Below are 21,657 nucleotides of genomic sequence, written 5' to 3' on the forward strand. Positions count from 1 at the left end.
TTAGTTGTCATAGACATCGAATTTATTAACTAGTTAAGCCTAATTGAAGAAAACATATACATATATGTATATATCTCACTTTCACGATTTTTACACATTATTCTTCGAGACTACGGGGACAACGCCGTACTCGATACGTCGGAGGTAAATCTTAAAACTTAAATACGCGATTAAGTCCCGTTTCCAATTTACATTTGAAATAGACAAGGGAGGGGTAAAATTAAATGGGGAGAAAATACATTTTATACGATTTGCAGACGACATCGCGGCGTTTGCAGAAACTTCAGCTCAACTAGAACATCTAATGTCTACTGTAGGTTATAGGTTTACCTGTCTTTCAGGAAACTAAATATTTTCTTTTATGCCGTTTAGTACAGCTTTGATGTCTACCGTTCTCCAATTCTCCCTCAATTGCTCATAGGTTAACTGGAAGAGATCCCTGAAAGGGATAAGTTCGCCTTTGTACAAATGATGCGTTTTTCTCTTGTTTTATATGTTTGTTTTTGTACAATAAAGAGTTTTACTACTACTACTACTACTAATGTTAACAATGGACACAGTATTTAACTAATTAGGCTTAAAGATAAACATAAAGAAAACTAAGACCCTTACAACTTCAAAATGCAAAACTAATCATCCTCCAATAGTTCTCAACAACATCCCAATTCAGCAGGTTGAAAGTTTTAAATATTTAGGTAGCTTAATTACCAGGGATTCCAGGTGCACACCGGACATCGTTGCAAGGATTGATATATGGCAAAAAAGCTTTCAACCACAAGAAACAATTATTGAAATCCCGTTTATCATGTAAAAGCAAGAAGCTACTGATTAAGGTGTACATCTGGAGTATAGCCCTTTATGGAAGTGAAAAGTTCATCACACAAATATATGCCCTTATCGGAATTCGAACCCAAGACAGTCGACTTTGCAGGCAGTAAGTAGGCCAGACCGGTCGTCAATAAATTAGTTATCTCAATTTGTAGTATTATAAAACAACACCCTGAATGTTAAACTACGTCATTTTTGCGTCAACGTCAAGAAATGTACGGGAGAGGTGGGCATGACGGGATACTTAATGTTTCAAGTCCAATAAAACTGAAAATGCTATTCTTTTTATGTCATTTTTAATTTTATCTTTGGTAATCAGTCTTTCATAATCAACACTTACTAGGAACTCTCTTGTTAGATAATTAAATTAAAAATAAATTAAAATGGCCGAAAGTGCCTTCTCACCATCTTGCCCCTAGGTATGGTAAGATGGGGAACCCCTACGGGACAAGATAAGAATGATTCATAGAAATATTATATTTAGGGCCTAAACAAAACTTCAATTTTTGGCTATTGGGTCCCGATGGACTGATAACTTCTCACGAACTGTTTTACTTTTATTTCTTAAGTCGTCTGAGGGACAGAAAATGTGTTTACAGCTAACATGTACCCCATCTTCCCTTTATAACAGCATCCACCGCTTTTTTCTTGGCCTCTAACCACTCTCCTCTATTTGACTTTCTTTTATACTTTTTCACCGTTCTACAAGAGAAGAATAAATAAATTCAAATCCGCAATTCTTCATCAGTTTATCACTTTAAAACTACGACCGTCAAGATGTACCCCATCTTGCCCCATGTGCCTAATGAAATGCGAAAGTTTTTTGTTAAAAAAAACCGTACTTGAAACCAAACAAGTCCTTAGCTGTTGGCGTAATTGCTGGGCCACAGGAATAAATTAATAGTATATATGTGCTGGTGATAATAAGGAAACAAACGCAAACCAAATAAACACAAAAACCGGCCAAGTGCCAGTCGGACTCGCGCACGTACCATAATACCATTACGCAAAAAACGGCAAAAAAGTCACGTTTGTTGTATGGGAACCCCACTTAAATATTTATTTTATTATGTTTTTAGAATTATTTAGAATCATTTATTCATCAATTGTGCATTACAGGTAATGAATACAGTTAGTTATAGTTTGTTATAACGGCAACAGAAATACATCATCTGTGAAAATTTCATCTGTCTAGCTATCACGGTTGATGAGATACAGCCTGGTGACAGACGGACAGACAGACAGACAGAAAGCGGAGTCTTAGTTATAGGGTCCCGTTTTTACCCTTTGGGTACGGAACCCTAAAAATAACAAGGAATATGGCAAAAACAGTTTTTTTGCAAATAAATAATTAACGACACCATTTGTCTAGCCGGTCACTGTGCGAACTGATTGCTATGATGGCGACGCATCGTCATGCGTTAACGGGATTCTGATGGTTGGTCAGTCGTGTCGCCATATAAAGCCGCTACCCCGTCTCGTCTTGCCCCTCTCTCCCCTACATAAGATAGTGATTAGATACACCAAATAGGTGAAAAAACGCCTCAAGCGTAAAAGAAACCACCAAAAATCATTTTATGTCGCATTACAAGCCTGATTTAGCTATGAATACTAATACCCCCTTATTCGTAAAACTTTACGAGCCTGAATTAGTTAAATTATGTTTTATCCTTTTCTTACAAATACATAAGTCAAAATGACAGACAAAGACAAACGATTCGTATAGCTAATTCAATGACTATTAATCATATTAATCACATTATTTAATTTATTTTAACTTAATTTATTATAAATATGTGTTATTAATAACGTAATAATATACAAATATAAGCATAGAGTAATAAATTAATAAGCCTGCAGTATTTGAAACGTCCGTAATATGTACAATTCCAAAATACGGGTTATACGGGTACCGCGGATGTTGCGCCACATAATCTCGTATGTCAAGGTGTTTCGGCTGAAAGCGCCCTGGCAGACTTATATATTCCTGAAGAGAAGGTTCATATCTACCGACTGGAATTGGTTTCATGCTGGTATCAGATGGGTTAATTTAGGGGTCCTGATGGTCACCTTTGAGAGCGTATGCCAAGCACTTCCGGCAGGAATCATACTGGCAGATTTCGCTTTTCTGTATCTACCAGTAAATTTCTAACTGATGCCATAGCTTTTATTGCAGTATCAGATGGGTTAAATGACCCCCCCTTTTTCGCACCGGAAGTGGCTATTTTTTTTGTACTTTCGGCTAGTTCCGCCGTGGCAGACTATCAAATTCGGACTTAGCATCAGTTTTATGGGAAACCATTGTGCATCTCATCGCGGTATCACGTTGGTTCGAAACTTTACTGCCGGCTCTCCAACCATACCAATATTTAAAAATATCTATTATTTCACGCGGGACCCTGCTCGAAGCTAGTTTATCCCACAGGACACCATATGACACCATGTCAAAGGCTTTAGACAGGTCGAGAAAGCACGCATATACAGGCGTGTTCCTCTCTGTGGAATACTTGACTTGACTTTATATTGTAAATGATCGTGCTACCTTAATTGTTATTTTTATGTTAAATAAAAGGTTGTCTAAATTGCCTCGACTTACTTAAATTTAATTTGTTGTGATAGGCAATTATCTTTCTTACAAACATTGGCAAATACATTGACAACGTGGCGACACATTCACATCGATCGACTGCTGGTATGGTGCTGTGCTGATCCAATACGACCTAACACATTCACATCGATCGACTGCTGGTGCTGATCCAATACGATCTAACACATTCACAACGTGACGACACATTCACATCGATCGAATGCTGGTGCTGATCCAATACGATCTAACACATCCACAACGTCACGACACATACACATCGATCGACTGCTGGTGCTGATCCAATACGATCTAACACATCCACAACGTCACGACACATTCACATCGATCGACTGCTGGTGCTGATCCAATACGATCTAACACATTCACAACGTCACGACACATACACATCGATCGACTGCTAGTGCTGATCCAATACGATCTAACACATCCACAACGTCACGACACATTCACATCGATCGACTGCTGGTGCTGATCCAATACGATCTAACACATTCACAACGTCACGACACATTCACATCGATCGACTGCTGGTGCTGATCCAATACGATCTAACACATTCACAACGTCACGACACATACACATCGATCGACTGCTGGTGCTGATCCAATACGATCTAACACATCCACAACGTCACGACACATTCACATCGATCGACTGCTGGTGCTGATCCAATACGATCAAACACATTCACAACGTCACGACACATTCACATGGATCGACTGCTGGTGCTGATCCAATATGATCTAACACATTCACTACGTCACGATACATTCACATCGATCGACTGCTGTTGCTGATCCAATACGATCTAACACATTGACAACGTGACGACACATTCACATCGATCGACTGCTGGTGCTGATCCAATACGATCTACGATCCAGTCGGTTGTAGGTAGTCGGTAACTGTAGTAGTATGTTTCAAAATTACTAATTGAAGAGAGTTTGGTTGCAATGCAATTGCAATTCCATTTTTAAAGTTAGAGTATTTTTCAAACTCGATGGGTAGTGTGGTGTCATCTCAATATGATTTTGCGAGATGGTGTTTTTAGTTTATACATTATATGGAGATGACACCTGTCACCCTACCCATCCTGTTTGTAATATACCTACTTTGACACCGAATTGAATTGGTCCAAGTTGGAGTAGGTATTCTTTGAGTTGGGAAACTGTTAACGAGTCGAAGCCATAAGGTAAGGCACAGTTAATCATTCTATTTCATATGCATTCGGAATCGACCGCCTGCGCCGTTTAAGAGCATTAAAATTTCAACACTATAGGGCGACTTAAGTAAGCCATTTATTTTACTAAAGTATTGCCTTTTGCGTCTTTATTGACAATATTTTTTTGGATAATATGCTTTGCTAAGCTATCTAAGAAAATAGGCAAAAAAAATACCCCCCCCCCCCTTTATCTCCGAAACTACTAGGTCTAAAATTTTAAAAAATACATAAAATAGTTATCTACCTAAAGATGACAGGAAAACCAGAAATCGGATTTAATAACAAAAATGCGGTTAGGCTGTTTAAAGGACATAGCCGCAATGGTTTACGTGAAACGTGTTGTAGATAGCTATTTCTAAGCCCGAGGGCCGAGATCCGCGTAGGCCCGAAGACCCGTAACGTCCCGAAGTCAAGCTTATTTAATATCCACATTATCGCAATAATGTGGATATTAAATAATATATGGAAATGATAAAAAATACAGGATCTAAAAGTTTCAAAATTTAAAGTTTTTTTCAACGTCCAAAAAGGAATAAAGTAAGGGTACCATTCGATTCCTTACATTTTATCCAAAAAAAGATTGTACCGCAACTATATGCATAAACGCAATATTTCACAGACAAAAACGCAATTTTATTTATTTTATTTCCCATACGTTCAAGTTGGGCTCTCAGTGACCTTCACGTCACGTTCACTCATCGTTTTGTTAGGAGCGTTTCGCGAGTGAAGTACGACTGTCGGACTTTGACATTCTGACTTTTGTATTGCTTTAATGCAATGGGTCCCATATAGACATTTGTTCCTAAAAATAAACCTGATCGATTGATACCATTAAAGAAAATTTGTTTGTCATCAAGCCTATTGCAATAGATTTTAAGACATAATGACATGTAAAAATATTTTTTTATCAATAAACGATCGTATCGTATCGTATCGATACTATCTATCTCTGTCTAAATTAAAATGAACAAAATAAATAACGTCGTTGTTGTCCATCCAGGGAAAGGAAGTAGCCTGCAACATAACGAAGCTGCCAAGCGGCTCCGTCGTGTTCGAGGACGTGAGCCCCGAGATGATGAAGGGGCAGGTGCTGAAGCCGCTGGAAAAGGGCGCCGCGCGCGCGCCGCAGAACGACCCGCTCCCCGGCCGCATCCGGTACCGCGCCGCGGACCACTCCGAGGTCGAGGTCAGTAGTGTCTACTGGTGGGACTAGAGGAGGGTATATAGCGAAGCCAAGCCGCTCTGTGTTCGTGGCTCCCGTCCGCGGGCGTGAACGGGCAGGTTTTATTAAAAAAACACGCCCATGACGTGGCGGGCATGAAATATTATCAGTCTCATCCCACGCCATTTTATACAAGAATAAATTACAATACTTGTTACTTACTATTTTTACGCACGCACGAAATATGCGTGAACGTCGTAGGTGTAAGGGCACGACTTGTGCCGCAGTTCTTACAAAACTTTACCTTCAGTTCAGTTACAAAACTTTGAGCGTTGTTGAGTGGCAAATTAGAGGTGTTATCTTACATATTATGCTTCGTAACGAAGTGTTGTTGGTAGTATTTATCATAAACGGATTTGAATTTTGCTATTCCCACACCCGCACAAACTTACAAGCGCAACGACGAAAAGACGCACTTAATAATTACGAGGGCTGGCCCGAAAATTGTTAGCTGCTTCAGCTCTACTCATGCGATTTGAATAATATTTACACCATTTTGAGAGATCATGTTTATAACTAAATTTTTTCGGGTACATAGAACGCAAGTTTGAGTAAGTTTAATATATAGAATAAATAGAATAATTGCAACATAACGCCCTCACACATGAGCTCTAGCCCAGCTATAGATTCGGCTACGAAAGCGAGCGAAGCACAAATTTTTCGCTCCGCTTTCAAGCTTAAATCGGTGTCCAATTTGTCTACCAATTTATCCGGCTGGAGTGATTACGCTTATATAAAATTGGTATTTTCAGGTGCCGTTCGGCGATAAGGATCAGTGCGGCGAGTTCACGCTGAAGCATGGCGACTGGGTGCAGTTCCAAGTGGCCACGGACCGCAGGGACCAACTCAAACGCGCCACGAATATCTCCTTGTTAGATGAATCCTTCAACGTTTCTGGAGAGAGGTAAATTGGAGCTTTGTAGCTCCACGAAAGTCTGATTTTACGTTTTGAAGTCATAAAAACAGTAGATGCCAGATTATATACGTTATGTACGTTAGCTAAAATGGAAAAGTAGTAAAAAGTCACGCGAGGAATGCGGTGTCGTATGGAGGTTGTTCGTTTTGAATATTTACTAGTCCCTGCTACAAGTGTTTATTTAACATTTTGCCACAGTTCGCTACATATCGTACTTTTTAGGTTGATTAAATCAAGATCATTTTGTTTTGGGAACAACTGTTTTTTTTCTTATTTTCTGAGTTGGTCTCATAATTTAACTTACCTATATGCATATCGTCAGATGACAACCAAAACTCACTCATTAGAAATAATTAAACATAAATCAACCTTGTTTTGAACTTCTACGGTTCATGGCTCTGAAGTTCTGGTAGTAATTAGTGAATTTTGGTTGCCACCTGACGATATTATTTAGTTTACAACTTAAAGCCTGACGTTAAAAACACCTTGTATGACAACAATTTAAAAATTGAAATGTGTACAGGCGGGAGCAAGGCGTGGTGTGCTCTCTCCGGGAAGGTTTCGGTTTCCTCCGCTGCGTGGAGCGCGAGCAGACCATGTTCTTCCACTTTGCGGAGGTGCTGCGCTTCGGCCTCATGGCCGAGAACCCCAAGGAGCCCAAGGACCCTAACAACGCCAACAAGTATATACTCAGCGTCGGTGACGAGGTACGTCATGCTTTTGCGAAATGTAACTACTTAAACGTTTTCATTAAGTTGCAGTGGGTTCAGCCTGAATAGCAATCAGGCCTTGCTGTAGTAACTTTATCGATTCGAAACCTGAATATACAACTTTCGCTCGATAGAAAAAAAATCACGAACGTAGATATAAAACTAAACATTAAAAAAACAAACCGTGAATCATTCAAAAGACAAAAAAGACTGCAATAAAACTGTAGATCTGTACATAAAAATATCCTGTTTCTAGCAAGAATTAAGTTTCAATTATGTTCTTGTTATAAAATAAATCCTTTTTAAGGTTCCGTACCCAAAGGGTAAAAGCGGGACCCTATTACTAAGACTCCACTGTCCGTCTGTCTGTCTGTCACCAGGCTGTATCTCATGAACCGTGATAGCTAGATAGTTGAAATTTTCACAGATGATGTATTTCTGTTGCCGCTATAACAACAAATACTAAAAAGTACGGTACCCTCAGTGGGCGTGTTCGACTCGCACTTGTCCGGTTTTTCTTGAACTTATTTATAAAATTGTATTTAAATCCTTGGTAAGTGTTCTTAAAATATCTGAAGATGGTGAAAATGGGGCAGTATAGAGTTTTTAGGGATGAATAAAGATGAAGTAGGGAAACATGGCTAACATATTGGTTGGCCAATTGGTTGTTATAGATGCAATGGTACTGTAAAATATCACACTGCAGTGTCAAACCAAATAACTCGGCACGGTCACGCCTTCCATCCTATTTAGTATCTGCATCGAAGCTAATTTAGCAATTTAGCTCCCTTGTCGCGGGTTATTTAAAGCTGATGCAACCAATCGTCGGCGAAATTTGAGGAGGAGGGTGCGTAGGGTCCCGGAGCTCACGGCGTTTTTACACATTTTTATTTAGCTTCACTGCATATATATATATATATATATATATATATATATATATATATATATATATAGGGCCTCAAATCTTGTAACTAAAATTTAAACCACTTCCCGGTATCTGATTCAGTTGAAATTTGGAGTACTATCGTAATTCCGGTGAAAATACAATAACATGCTAACATGGAGGTGTTTTGATGATGCAGTCGGTAGGTAGCCAAAGGAACTCCTAGATGGAAAAACACAAACACATCAAGTTTAGTCTCATTAGAAAGGTCTCAAGAAGTACTCGATAGACATGCAAATGAGAAAAAGTACAGTCAGCAATAAAAGTGTTATAAAAAAAATATTGGCAGTTACTTGTTTACAGTCGATCTCATAAATACTATTTAAAAAAAATCACCCAATTGCTGTGGACTAAGGCTTTGAACGCACTGCGATTAATTTCTTGCAGTTTCAGTCTAATTTCTTGCGATTTCAGTCTTGCAAGTGCATGCGCTTATGAAGCTTGCCGTACGTTACAGTTTTTGCGGTTCTGAAACCGTAACAAATAAATCGCAGTGCGTTCTAAGCCTAAGGTGAAGAAACGTATACATATTTATGAACCGTGTACAAGCGACAATCACGCGGTAATCACCCAATACTCCCAATATAGAATTAGGCAGTGCATTTGTAACTTCAAGGGAAACAATTTTAACATTAAATATTTCGGTAAAGATCCACCAAAGTCTATGATTTATAATTAGTAACAATGCTATCCCGAATTAGAATTTTACCAAACTTGCACACAGACCTCGCATTTGTTTGGTACAAATCTTTTAAGCTAAATTTGAAAATTCCTTAAAATTATTACGCTATAACTATATGATTTTGCAATTTAGAGAGAAGCGAATGGAACTTACGATGAATGAATGAGATTACACATACGAGTAAAAGAAGAATGGAGATTTCTAAATTTAAAACATGTTTGTGGGCATTTTCACTTAAAAGTGTACCATTTACTTTTTTTTGAAAATCCATCAACTTTTGGGTTATTTCTATTCTGAATCACGAGGACTATCGATTTAAATTAAAAAAATATGTCAGTTTTGTAACGCATTTTAACATACATTTTGTATGGACCGTTACAAAACTGACACCCAAAATTTGAATGAAAAACTGGGAACACTTTTTCTTTGTCTCATTCAATAGTACTCTTGATTCTGAGTCTAAATAACCCAAAAGTTGATGGTTTTTCAAAAAACTTTTCAGAATTACGATGACGATTCCGGATTTTCGGGATTGTATACTTTTTATTTTAACATAATATTTTATTGTGATATTGTAAAATTGTGATATGGGCATGTGCTTGAAATAAATATTATATTATTATTTTTATATTATAACATGGTATTTGTTTAACCCCTTTACGCCTTCCCTAGGTGGAATTCACCGTGGACCCAGTGACGTCGTTCTCAAACATGAACACCCGCCAGAGCGCCATCCGCATCAAGCACCTTCCGCCCGGCTCCGTGCTCTTCGAGACCCTGGTCGAGCGGGGAGGGCGCGGCGTCGTCACTAAAGAGGCTCAGCTCTACAGCTCCAACTCCAGTCCTACTAGGAACCCGCCTCCAGTGAGTTGACATTATTGCTAATTTGGTATCTTCAAAACACAACAAGTTGCTAAGGTGTATTGCGATTGCAGTTCGCGAGCGATTCCCAAATGGTGAGATAGCATAGCGTTACGTCGTGTGCCCACAGGCGTACACCCTGATGGCTTAGCGCAGAAGCGCCGTGACAGTGTCTCGCCCGTGAGATAACTACCCAAAACCAGGCCAATGGAACTCTCCGCGCGAGCTCGGATTTATACCTACGAATCGCGTCCCCTTCAGCTTCACGGTACCAAGCCAGTTGGTTGCCACACGCGCTAACGCACGCACGTCACCGCGCGCTCGAATACGCCAGAGGTCATACGAAAGAAATGTCTTCGCAACGAAAAAATAGGTCAGCTTGTAGTGTGAGTGGATGCAGGAATACCAAAACAAATAATAAATTATCGTCTTTACTCTTCCGGCAAATGAGGAAAAGTAAGTAGACATTCTCAATATAGGTACTTACACCTACTGTTATTACTTTTACGATAGTTACAAGCTACGTAGGTACTGTTAAATTGTTTTAAAGATGTAGGTAATGTTTTTTATGACACATTTATAGTTAGATATCTACTTAAGATACCTAAGTATTTGAAAGAAGCGTCGGCAACCCTAGCGTTGTGTCGGCGCGCGGTGCGGGGAGCGGCGCGTTGAAGGTCACGTCATTGTCTTTTTGTGTAGGTATCATAACGGTAGGTATTTGCGTTTTCTTTGAGAGATAAGTATCTGTTCGTAAGAATTATTATATAATCTGTGCCAAAACTATCTAATTAATACAGTTAGAAAAAGATGAGTAGTCTATCTCGCGCGCGAGATACTGTTGCGGCGCTCCTGTGCTTACTTAATTTTACTTACTTAATATTGTCTTCGGTTACCGCGATAGTTACTCATGAAATAAAACTATGAAAACGGATTATTCTGAGTATAATATGTTTTGAAAAGATGTGTCCCGCCGAGTTTGTTGCCGGTCCCATATTAGGATACCCTCCTACAATTTAGGAGGGAATTAAATCTTCTCGGGTCCGTGGTGTAGGGTTGGAGCCGGCGTAGTTTTTATCTTTACTTGAAAATAATTGTAGTGTATAACTAGCCGTATGAACCGATTTTGCATGTATTATAGTCATCAGCTATGATTGTTCATTATTTTAGTATGTGGGTATTTTTGCACTTTGTAATTTTTCCTCAGTCACCCGTTGACCACGAACGCTGTAAAGGGTTCGAAACGTCGGGATGTATTATAAATTCAATATACGCGATATAATCCGTTTTCATAGTTTTATTTTACTTACTTAATTAGAAAAATAAGATATTTATTTGACGACCGGTCTGGCCTAGTGGGTAGTGACCCCGCCTGTGAAGCCGCTTTTCCTGGGTTCGAATCCCGGTAAGGGCATTTATTTGTGTGATATTTGTTCCTGAGTCATGGGTGTTTTCTATGTATTTAAGTATTTATATATTATATATATCGTTGTCTCAGTGCCCATAACACAAGCCTCCTTGGGCTTACCGTGGGACTTAGTCAATCTGTGTAAGAATGGCCTATAATATTTATTATTTATTATTATTTATTTATAGCCTTTAGTTGTGTACTAAAATAACGGTATTGTAGGTGTCTGACTTTGTTCGGGATTCCCAGCAGTCAGTTGCCTTTCATATTTTTTTCCGTAACTTTCATATGGTGCAATGTATAAAGGACTAAGTTTCCATTAACTTGCGCATGGAACGACAAAAGCTGTACATGTCAATTTATTATCTGGTAAATAGATTAGCTTTATTTAACCTAAGGAATACAGCCTTAAAGTAAACTGAATTCTAGAAAACACCTGTACGTAGACGTTAATATCGAGTATAATGATGTGTGTATTTATTTGTCCAGGAATATAATGGCGTTATCAGTTGTCAAATCAACGGAGCTAAGAAGAATCTTACCTACATGGCCAAGAAGTGCGACTCCAAGATGCTGCCTCGAGTTGGCGATAAGGTCATCTTCGATATTTATCAGGTACTTACCCATTATCTCTCATAACCTATATATGTTCGCTGTCATTGAAGAAGGGTTGATGTCCTTTGGTCCTGGTCCGTATTTTTCGTGAATATTGAGACCGCCTTCAGATTTCAACATGAACGATACGTTTACAGTTAATGTTAGAATGAGGTGGTTAGTTTTACTCGTACGTGACACTACGCTCTACGCGTGCTTAACGTGATGTACATCGAGTGCATCCCATTCATAAATAGTGTATGCACTTTTGCTCAATGTGCTCTCATATGCGCAGAACATGCCTGTATTATCAAGGCGATATAGTGCATCTTCAGATATTTTCGAGCACCACGGCCACCCTCGTATAACTGATTGCGTGAATTGACTTTATCAATCCCGGTTAGCTTAGCTTATATTCACTCTTTTGGTATGTCTACTGATGATTGTACTAATGTACTGCTTGCCCCAGGTGAAGAGAACCAAGGAGCTGGTAGCGATGTCAGTGACGATCCAACACAGCCTCACGAACGGCGGCGCCAGCGGCGCCAGCAACGGCAGCGCCTCGTCGCGGGGCGTGCTGCACGGCTTCATCGCCGCGCTCAAGGACGGCTTCGGCTTCATCGAGACCTCCGACCACAGCAAGGAGGTGTTCTTCCACTTCAGGTACCGTTCACTTCATTATTAGCTACACCAATAGCATAAAGTAACTTATACTAGAGCGGTACTGTCATAGTAAATTTTGTAACCCCAGTAAATTCACTGCCATCTGTCACACTTTAAAACTAAAAATAAATATTTATAAAAAAAAATAGCCACAACCGAATACAGAACCTCCTCCTTCTATGAAATTGAAGTCGGTTAAAAATACGATAAAATGTATTTAAATATGGATAAATGATTTTTTTTAATTTGCATTAATTATTTTTATGATTTTGACCCATGTTCTTTCACTGATATGCGTTAAAATTGTTAAATAACAAACGAAACCGTCAACGCCATCTATACGACAGTAGGCCAAAGCTAGTAGCGCCCTCTGAACGAGAATCAAATTTTCTTGATTTTCGAGGCACGTTTTTTCCTTAGACTGTATCCATCTATTACGGAGTTATATCTATCTTTGCCAATAGGTTCCCTAACACCAGGGGTCGGCAATCTTGAAGAGAGCCAACCTCAATAGAAATATGAGTGTCAAAGAGACACAAAAGTTGGTTTGACTGATCTAATATTTATAAGGGCCACTTGCACCATTCACTAACCCGGGGTTAACCGGTTAAACTTGAAGGTACCATGGTTACCAGTACAATTTGACACTGGGGTAACGGTTTATTGTTTGTGGACTACTGTACTGATACATATTAAGATTCATGTCCTATTTTGTTCAGTTAACGTTTAATGCATGTAGCGAACTCTGAATTATCTCTTCTTTCTCTCATATGTTACAAATCGAGACACGGCAGATGTCCGTGGTTTTTGAGTGTTTGTTCTAAAAATTTAAGATTTTGTTTAAACTGTCGTATTTGTCAGTTTAAATACAATGAATACTAGTAATTTATAATTATAATATTCGAAATAAATTTAAATTTGTCGCAATAATCCCCTTTTTGTTTATTGCGAATTGAATAATGACGTGAAACTTTCTCAAGAACGTGTCAATATACTTAACACAGTTTTGCTAGTTGTGTAAATGTGCCTTTTTATACTAGATTTTATAGCGAAAGTGTATTATTAATTAACACGGGTAACGAGTGACCCAGTTATATCTTTATTTTTATTTTTTATTTTATTGATGCAAACAAAATCAAAGCATTACAGCGAAATAATGCACTGTGAAATTTAAAACAGACAGTATTATTTATCAAATATATCTTTTTGCTAACAGCTACAAGATTAGACGATCCTTTAGTTCGATTGTATAGTATTGCATTGCTTTTGTGCATTGCCTCGCTTTATTTTATGCGATTGATTGACCAATTTAAGATCTAGTTTTGCAAAATATTCGCATTCTGCTTGCTGCTAGTCTTACGTGCTTTTGGCGAATACATATTTTTAGGGTTCCGTACCCAAAGGGTAAAAACGGGACCCTATTACTAAGACTCCGCTGTCCGTCTGTCCGTCCGTCTGTCTGTCTGTCTGTCTGTCTGTCACCAGGCTGTATCTCATGAACCGTGATAGCTAGACAGTTGAAATACTCACAGATGATTTATTTCTGTTGCCGCTATAACAACAAATACTACGAACAGAATAATATAAATATTTAAATGGGGCTCCTATAAAGGGTAAAAACGGGACCCTATTACTAAGACTCCGCTGTCCGTCTGTCCGTCCGTCTGTCTGTCTGTCTGTCTGTCACCAGGCTGTATCTCATGAACCGTGATAGCTAGACAGTTGAAATACTCACAGATGATTTATTTCTGTTGCCGCTATAACAACAAATACTACGAACAGAATAATATAAATATTTAAATGGGGCTCCTATACAACAAACATGTTTGTCCGTAATGGTACGGAACCCTTCGTGCATGAGTCCGACTCGCACTTGGCCGGTTTTTTTTATTTAATTTTTATTCTCAACTTAGCGAAGCGCACTGTTATTGTGTTGTGATGTGAACCATTTTCTCATATATAACTACTAGAATCAGCTGGTAAGGCGGTCTCTACATTAAATGCGGATCTGCACGGTGCTCTGGTGTGTGACCGGGACATCGCCTGTGTACGTGCATAGCGCTGACTCGAGCACACACCTAGTGGCGTGCGTATTCGCATTAGTGTGATTGCGATAATAGGGGGTATTAATGCAATCTTCTGCCACCAGAGTGCAGTACTAGCCCGTTTAGTAAACCATAGAGTAACTTATACATACTGTACCTTTAACAGTTTTTTGACAAGTTTTCAGAGATAATAAAATATGACATTGATGCATCAAGGCGGTTTGTTTACAGAGGACCTACCCGGAAAGCGAATCCGAAATTTCGCTATCTGCCTCTTTATCGCTCGAATATGCGACATAGATGTTAGATGAGATGACGAAATTTCGATTTTCTTGTTTCGCGATAGACCCTTAGATTGTGGTAGTGGCGCCCTCTACGCATAGTTTCGCGTAATATTCCCTATTGCACAATACTATACATTTTCGTATATCTTCTTCTTCTTGCTGTGCCATATCCTCAGCGGATGTCGGCGACCATCTTACGGAACTTGGTTCTATCCTGTGCCAGTCTAGACAAACTGGCAGTGTCATTAATATTGGACCAGCTTTTAATGTTGTCTATCCAGGTTAGCTTTCTCCTTCCTCTGCTCCTTTTGCCGTATATGTCGTATATCAACATAAACAATATAATATATGAACAGCAACCTGGAGGGCAACCCGGACAACCTGGAGCTAGGCACGGAGGTGGAGTACGGGGTGGGGCGCGCGGGCGGCTCGGGCGGCGGGTGCGCCAGCGCAGAGTTCGTGCGCGTGCTGCCGCGCGGCACCGTGCCGCTCGCCAAGCCGCTCGAGCCCGCGCTCAACGGCACCGTCACCCGCACGCTGCGGGCGCTTAACCCGGATCAGCCTAAATATTGCGGTATGTACCTATAGTTTGTCAAACATAGAGAAAATTTGTCTTACACTAGTACTAGCACCCGAAAGATAAAGATGAGTATAGTTTTTTTTGTTCTTATTTACTGAGAGTTTGGTTTGACCAACTATATCTATGGCGTTATTCAAAGCCATAGAGTAACTTATACTAGAGCGGTACTGTCATAGTAAATTTTGTAACCCCAGTAAATTCACTGCCATCTGTCGACACACTTTAAAACTAAAAATAAATATTTATAAAAATACGATAAAATGTATTTAAATATGGATAAATGATTTTTTTATTTGCATTAATTATTTTTGTATGATTTTGACCCATGTTCTTTTACTGGTATGCGTTAAAATTATAAATAACAAACGAAACAGTCAACGCCCTCTATACGAGTGTAGGCCAAAACTAGTGGCGCCATCTGATCGAGAATCAAATTTTCGTGATTTTCGAGGCACGTTTTTTCCTTAGACTGTATCCATCTATTACGGAGTTATATCTATCTTTGTTCAAAGCCAACAAGCTGTTGATCATCCGACATTTTGATTTTTGTGTTTGTTAGAAAAATACAATTTGGGTGTGTCGACTTTTTTGACACTCGTTGCCATGGTTACGTTCTCCTGGGTCACTCTTAATCTGGGTTTTATGGTATTTAAATTAACAAACAATGAAATTTTCTGGTACCTATCAGCCCTTTTCATGATGGGCCATCTATTAAGCATGTTAGTAGAACGTAGTACACCCGTTCTTCTAACAAACTGCTAATATTGTCCCCTGGCTGATGGGACAGAGTAACAACAAGAAATAGATGGGTCGACCCATTTAATACAAGTTTTCTCAGTTTAAATAATAAGGGGGCGAATCTATACGAGCATACTAACAGGCTAGAATTACGATTAAGGTAAGTCGGGCGCCGGGCCAAATTTTACGTCAAGTATGGCGAGCCCATAAATTGTTACTGCCAAGAGTGCCAAGTCGGTAAAAACTTAGGGTAGACGGTTTTTAAATCTAAATGGTTTGTTGTTTACCAGCTTTAGCTTCGCATCTTTGCGTTGCGATCAGCAGAAGAGATGGACGTTCACTCGTTCTGCGTATGTGTAACACTTATGGTATGATATGGCATACAGTGGTCAATTGTACAAACACCTGCGAGTTTTCACCCTAATCATAATCATTATCATCATCATAACTTAAGAGCTTTGCTCTTGTCGATGGATTTGGATTTGGACTTGCCAATCCTTTCTTTCCTGAGCCAGCCTAATAGGTTACGCATATACTTTTGACCTTATCTGTATTAAAATTAGACAAAATACATGTGTTAACACATGACACACATTTAGTTTTATGAGTCAGGGGCAGAGCCCGGAATTCTCATGACATTTTTGAGCTGTCATAGTGACTTCTCGTTTATCGACTTCCGATTATACATATGTATGTCGATAAATACAGAATACAATATTTAAAATATTATTACGAGTAGAAGTAAACAAGATGCAGTCTTATAATCTATAAGAAACAATAAAATATTATTATTTTAATTGCTATTTATAATCTCCTAAAAGTTGATATCCAAAGGTTACTCGAAGAGATCGCTCATTCGCGATAAGACTGCATGTTGTTTACTTCTACTCGTAATCATGTTTTACATATTGTATTCTGTATTTATCGATATACATATATATAATCGGAAGTCGATAAACGGGAAGTCACTATGACAGATCAAAAATGCTACGAGAATTCCGGGCTCTGGACTTAGGGGATTGATACGGACGGATTTCTTCAGCGATACTAAATCCAATATTAACCAATTTCAGGTCTGATTCAAATGGAGGGTGGCACGTCTTACGAATTCGGAATCATGGGTCTTGCGTGCAAGCGCGAGATCCTGCAAGTCGGCGACCCGGTCACCTTCCAAGCGGACGCGGAGGGCCGCGCCACCAACATCGTGCCTATACGCAAGAAGCGACGCGCCACCGTTGACGCCATCAAAGGTCATTCATATTCACTTGTAGCGAATAAGTGTACATAATCTTTTTTGTAGAAAATATTATGTGTAACAAAGTTTTTTGCTGTGGGCCACCGTTTACGAGCTATTTACGAAAAACCATTTAAAAAAAAGGGATATTTACACTTCCTTAACCCGTTAGCTTCATCTCCATCCATCTGTACTTTTAGTTTGTTTTTAGGGTTCCGTACCCAAAGGGTAAAAACGGGACCCTATTCTGTCTGTCTGTCACCAGGCTGTATCTCATGAACCGTGATAGATAAACAGTTGATATTTTCACAGATTATGTATTTTTGTTGCCGCTATAACAACAAATCCTAAAAGGTACGGAACCCTCGCTGGGCGAGTCCAACTCGCACTTGCAACGCTTTTTAAGGCAACTTTATCTACAACTATACCAAAATTCGATTATACACCGATTATTTCCCCTATTTTTCCTTCCTTGGGTTGGTTACTGTGTCTCCATCGAAATATAAATACATGAGAATAAAAACGACTTTACAATTCAAACGGTTGCTATTCCATTTATCCTATTTATTTGTCCACTGTCAGTGCGTCTCACTCTCTCATTATGCAAAATGGGAGACAAAATACACATTAGATCAAGATATTGGACAGATGGAATACCACCCGTAGTCACGCTTTCATATAGGTATATTTATTTATTTATTTAAGCGCAAGTCTATTTAATAAAAATAATTAGAAAGAGACGTTCGCTTGTATTTTTTCTACTAGCCGATTCGAGTGTCCTCCTGCTATGAAAAGGTAACATTGACATTGACGCCGCGCTACACGCCCCGCATTACCGGCCATTCGGTGCGCACACATTAAGGGTCGGTTGCACCAAACTGTTTGTCATCGTTAAAGAGTTCGCAACATTTTATTGTATAGAAAGTTTGATAATAAACCGCCGCGGCGCGCCGGGTGACGTTGATCAGTCTGTCAAGCGCGGATGGTGCAACTGGCACTAATAGTCCTACATTTAAATGTTACAGGAGGTTTCGGGTTCCTGTCACTGGCGGTGGAGGCGGAGGAGCAGCGGCGGCTGTTCTTCCACATGTCGGAGGTGCGCGGCAACCCCGCCGAGCTGCAGCCCGGCGACACGGTCGAGTTCGTCATGCTCACCAACCCGCGCAACGGCAAGAGCAGCGCCTGCAACGTTGTCAAAGTCTCGTGAGTTCTTTAATTGACTGAAATATATGTCATATATTTAAGAAAAAGTCACGAAACCCTCCAGTGGTGAAGGCCGGATTCGAACCGGCGTCTTTATCCGGGCTAACGCCTTGAAACCCTAGACCACCCAGCCATGGCGGTACCCGTCCCAATTTCTCGACTATATGCCATCTTAGTAGGACTAGGCGTCTTTGACCGGCTCTAAGGGCAAGCAGTGCGCGTTTGCACCTCCTAAACGAATTCCCTACGGGATTACATTATTGCGGAATTATTATTCTATTTCAGTTTATAATTTATATATAGTAGTGTGACTACTTAAAAAACACAAATCAAAAATATTTAATAAAATAATTTGATTTGTTTCCAAAAAAACTGAGTTAAATACATAAAGACGTAAGAATAATACTTACCAGAATAGGGTAGTTTTATGAAATTGTCAATAGGAATAGAAGAAAAACCGTTCTAACTCCTTGTCACTTTTCCTAAAAACTGTAAGCGACGTCAAAACGGTAGGTGTCTTATCTTCATTAAATTTGTCGGAAAACTATGATAACCTGATTAAATTAGGTACCTACATTGTTTTTATGGTATGATGTCAGCCATTTTATGACGTGATTTCTAATTTGTCGCATTGTGTATTGTGTATGTTGCAACTCTTTTGGCTGCACGCGTGTGGGCTAATAGTTAAAAGTGTGTAAGTGACAGCATAAAAGTAAATTACAATGAAATTATGCCGTTTATTGTCACCGTGTCACGTCTAAGTCGGTGTAGAGATAGTTTAGAGGGATCTTTTCCCCTTTTTTTTTGGGACTGGTTTTGACCGCCAAAGACGGCCACAGATGCTTACGTTTAACAACGTTTACGATAGCGCGTCATAGATAATAGGAGTGGCGTTCATATGGTTAAACAAACAATCAGCCTCATGCATATAGTTTATATTTGAACGAAATATTTTTTATTCGGATGTTTGTTACCGTTATATCATGTTACAAATGCATTTCCGTTATTCAAGTATCATTTAATTGCTTAAACCAATAAATAAAAAGTACAAAAACTTTCCCGCGAAAAGCTAGTGAGCGAAACGCGTGAAACGTCACGTGACGTCACGCGTTCGATACATTAGTTCACATAAGTGTCATTAGTAGCAAATGTCAGTTGGACCGTACAACGTGTGACGTCATCACGCTATGGAATTAGCGCCAAAATTTATGAGCGTTTCAACCGAAAAAAAAGTTTAAAAACATTTTTAATAAAATAATGTGGTTTACAAAAGTATTTTTATTTTTTCAGGTGTTCAAACGAAATAAATTATGATTACAAAAGATAAAAAAAAAATGCATGGAGCTAATTGTAGTAAATGAGATTTTACAGTACATATGGTGCTACTTTCTCGCACTAGTGCGTAAAAGAGCACTTTTCGTGCATATGTCGAAAGTTTAAAGGGCCATATGTACCGTAAAACGTTGTACGACACACGTGCGAATAGGTAATTCGCAACTTGTGTCGATTTAAAACACTCCCTGCGGTCGTGTTTTAATTTATCGCCACTCGTTTCGAATTTCCTCTTTTCCGCACTTGTATCGTAAATAACTATTTTCGCACTTGTATCGTAATGTACTATTGTTGTGTTTAGCAGCGGCAAGAGTGGCACAAAGCCCCGCCCCGAGCGGCCCGAGCGGCTGCTGGCGCGGCTGCGCACCGCCTCGCTGGAGGAGTCCGGCGCGCCGCGCGTCATCGTGGTGCGCGGCCCGCGCGGGCCCGACGGCTCCCGAGGCTTCCGTCCGCGCCGACCCATCGCAGGTACTCACCATAAACGAACAATTATACGAAGCGTGCTTACAGTGCTCTGCGTGTCCAGTTCAATAACGGCTTCAGGATGCTGTTGGGGCTACCACGCTTTTGCAGTGCATCAGGCATGTTTGCACAAGCACGAATGGACGATTTTCATGCCATAATGAGAATAAGAATCGCCTCTCAAATGTATCGCCTGCGGGGTAGCACCAACAGCTTGCTGGTAGATATAGCCGAGAGGTGGGATTGTCCATTTTTTAGCCACTGGGCGTCGGCTCATCGTCCTGTTTACCGGGACCCCAAATAAGTAAAAAAATAAAACTGTAATACCTAGGTTAAGATGTACTAACTCTAATATTATAAGTCTGTATATAACTAACAATCTATGGGCAATCTGGCCTGAAATAAAGAATTTTATTATTATTATTATTATAAACATACTGCTTATTTTGGAATTCCAATGTCTCTTTCTAAGGACAATATTTGTCGCCTGGTACTAGTTTATACTTACTGCTTACTGCTAGCCTTTCTCCGCAGACGTCTTGTCTGGTTGCCCTTGGCATAGGCCTCTCCCATATTCCTCCACGAGTCCCTGTCCAGAAGCCTGTCTTCTCCAGAAGGCTCCAGCCACCTGCCTGAACTCGTCTTCCCATCTCATTTTTTGTCTTCCATCATCCCTTTTTCCGTCTCTTGGGTACCATGTTGTGATGTCTTTTGACAATTTTTCTCTTTTGTCTCGGAGCATGTGGCCGGTCCACTTCCATTTTAGTTTTTTCATAGTGTGGTTTACGTCGATTATTTTTGTTCTCTTTCTAATGTCCTCCAGTTTTATTCTATCTCTAAGTTTTATATTCAACATGCTTCTTTCCATACTATTTTGGCAGACTTGGATTTGCGTCGTCTGAATTAACTGTCGTGTCATGCTGTGAGTCGGCCGGTATCAGTTTCATATATTTAGTACGGATTAATTTACATCAATTTGTCGCGCCCTCATGTGACAGCATTTGTTATGACGGCGTGTGTTGTGACGGCATCTTTTGAGACGACGTCTGATTTGACGCATCAGGTAGGATTTCAAGTCCTAAATGCTTGAGGTCAACCGGGGTAAATACTTTACTATTTTTT

At 39.6% G+C, this 21,657-nt stretch overlaps 1 protein-coding gene across 2 annotated transcripts in view; it reads left to right on the plus strand.

Moving 5' to 3' along the window:
- LOC134753823 (cold shock domain-containing protein E1) overlaps positions 1–21,657 on the plus strand; it is a 52,993-nt gene that overhangs the window by 26,358 nt on the left and 4,978 nt on the right. For both annotated transcript variants that reach the window (XM_063689765.1, XM_063689766.1), the window contains 10 exons: positions 5,659–5,844; positions 6,633–6,784; positions 7,320–7,503; positions 9,804–9,995; positions 11,890–12,015; positions 12,464–12,657; positions 15,343–15,560; positions 17,378–17,554; positions 18,564–18,741; positions 20,375–20,541. In XM_063689765.1, coding sequence (XP_063545835.1) covers positions 5,659–5,844; positions 6,633–6,784; positions 7,320–7,503; positions 9,804–9,995; positions 11,890–12,015; positions 12,464–12,657; positions 15,343–15,560; positions 17,378–17,554; positions 18,564–18,741; positions 20,375–20,541 — 1,774 coding nt within the window. The remainder of the gene's footprint in view (positions 1–5,658; positions 5,845–6,632; positions 6,785–7,319; positions 7,504–9,803; positions 9,996–11,889; positions 12,016–12,463; positions 12,658–15,342; positions 15,561–17,377; positions 17,555–18,563; positions 18,742–20,374; positions 20,542–21,657) is intronic.

This window comes from Cydia strobilella, chromosome Z (assembly GCF_947568885.1).
Source record: "Cydia strobilella chromosome Z, ilCydStro3.1, whole genome shotgun sequence".
Classification (NCBI taxonomy): Eukaryota; Metazoa; Arthropoda; class Insecta; order Lepidoptera; family Tortricidae; genus Cydia; species Cydia strobilella.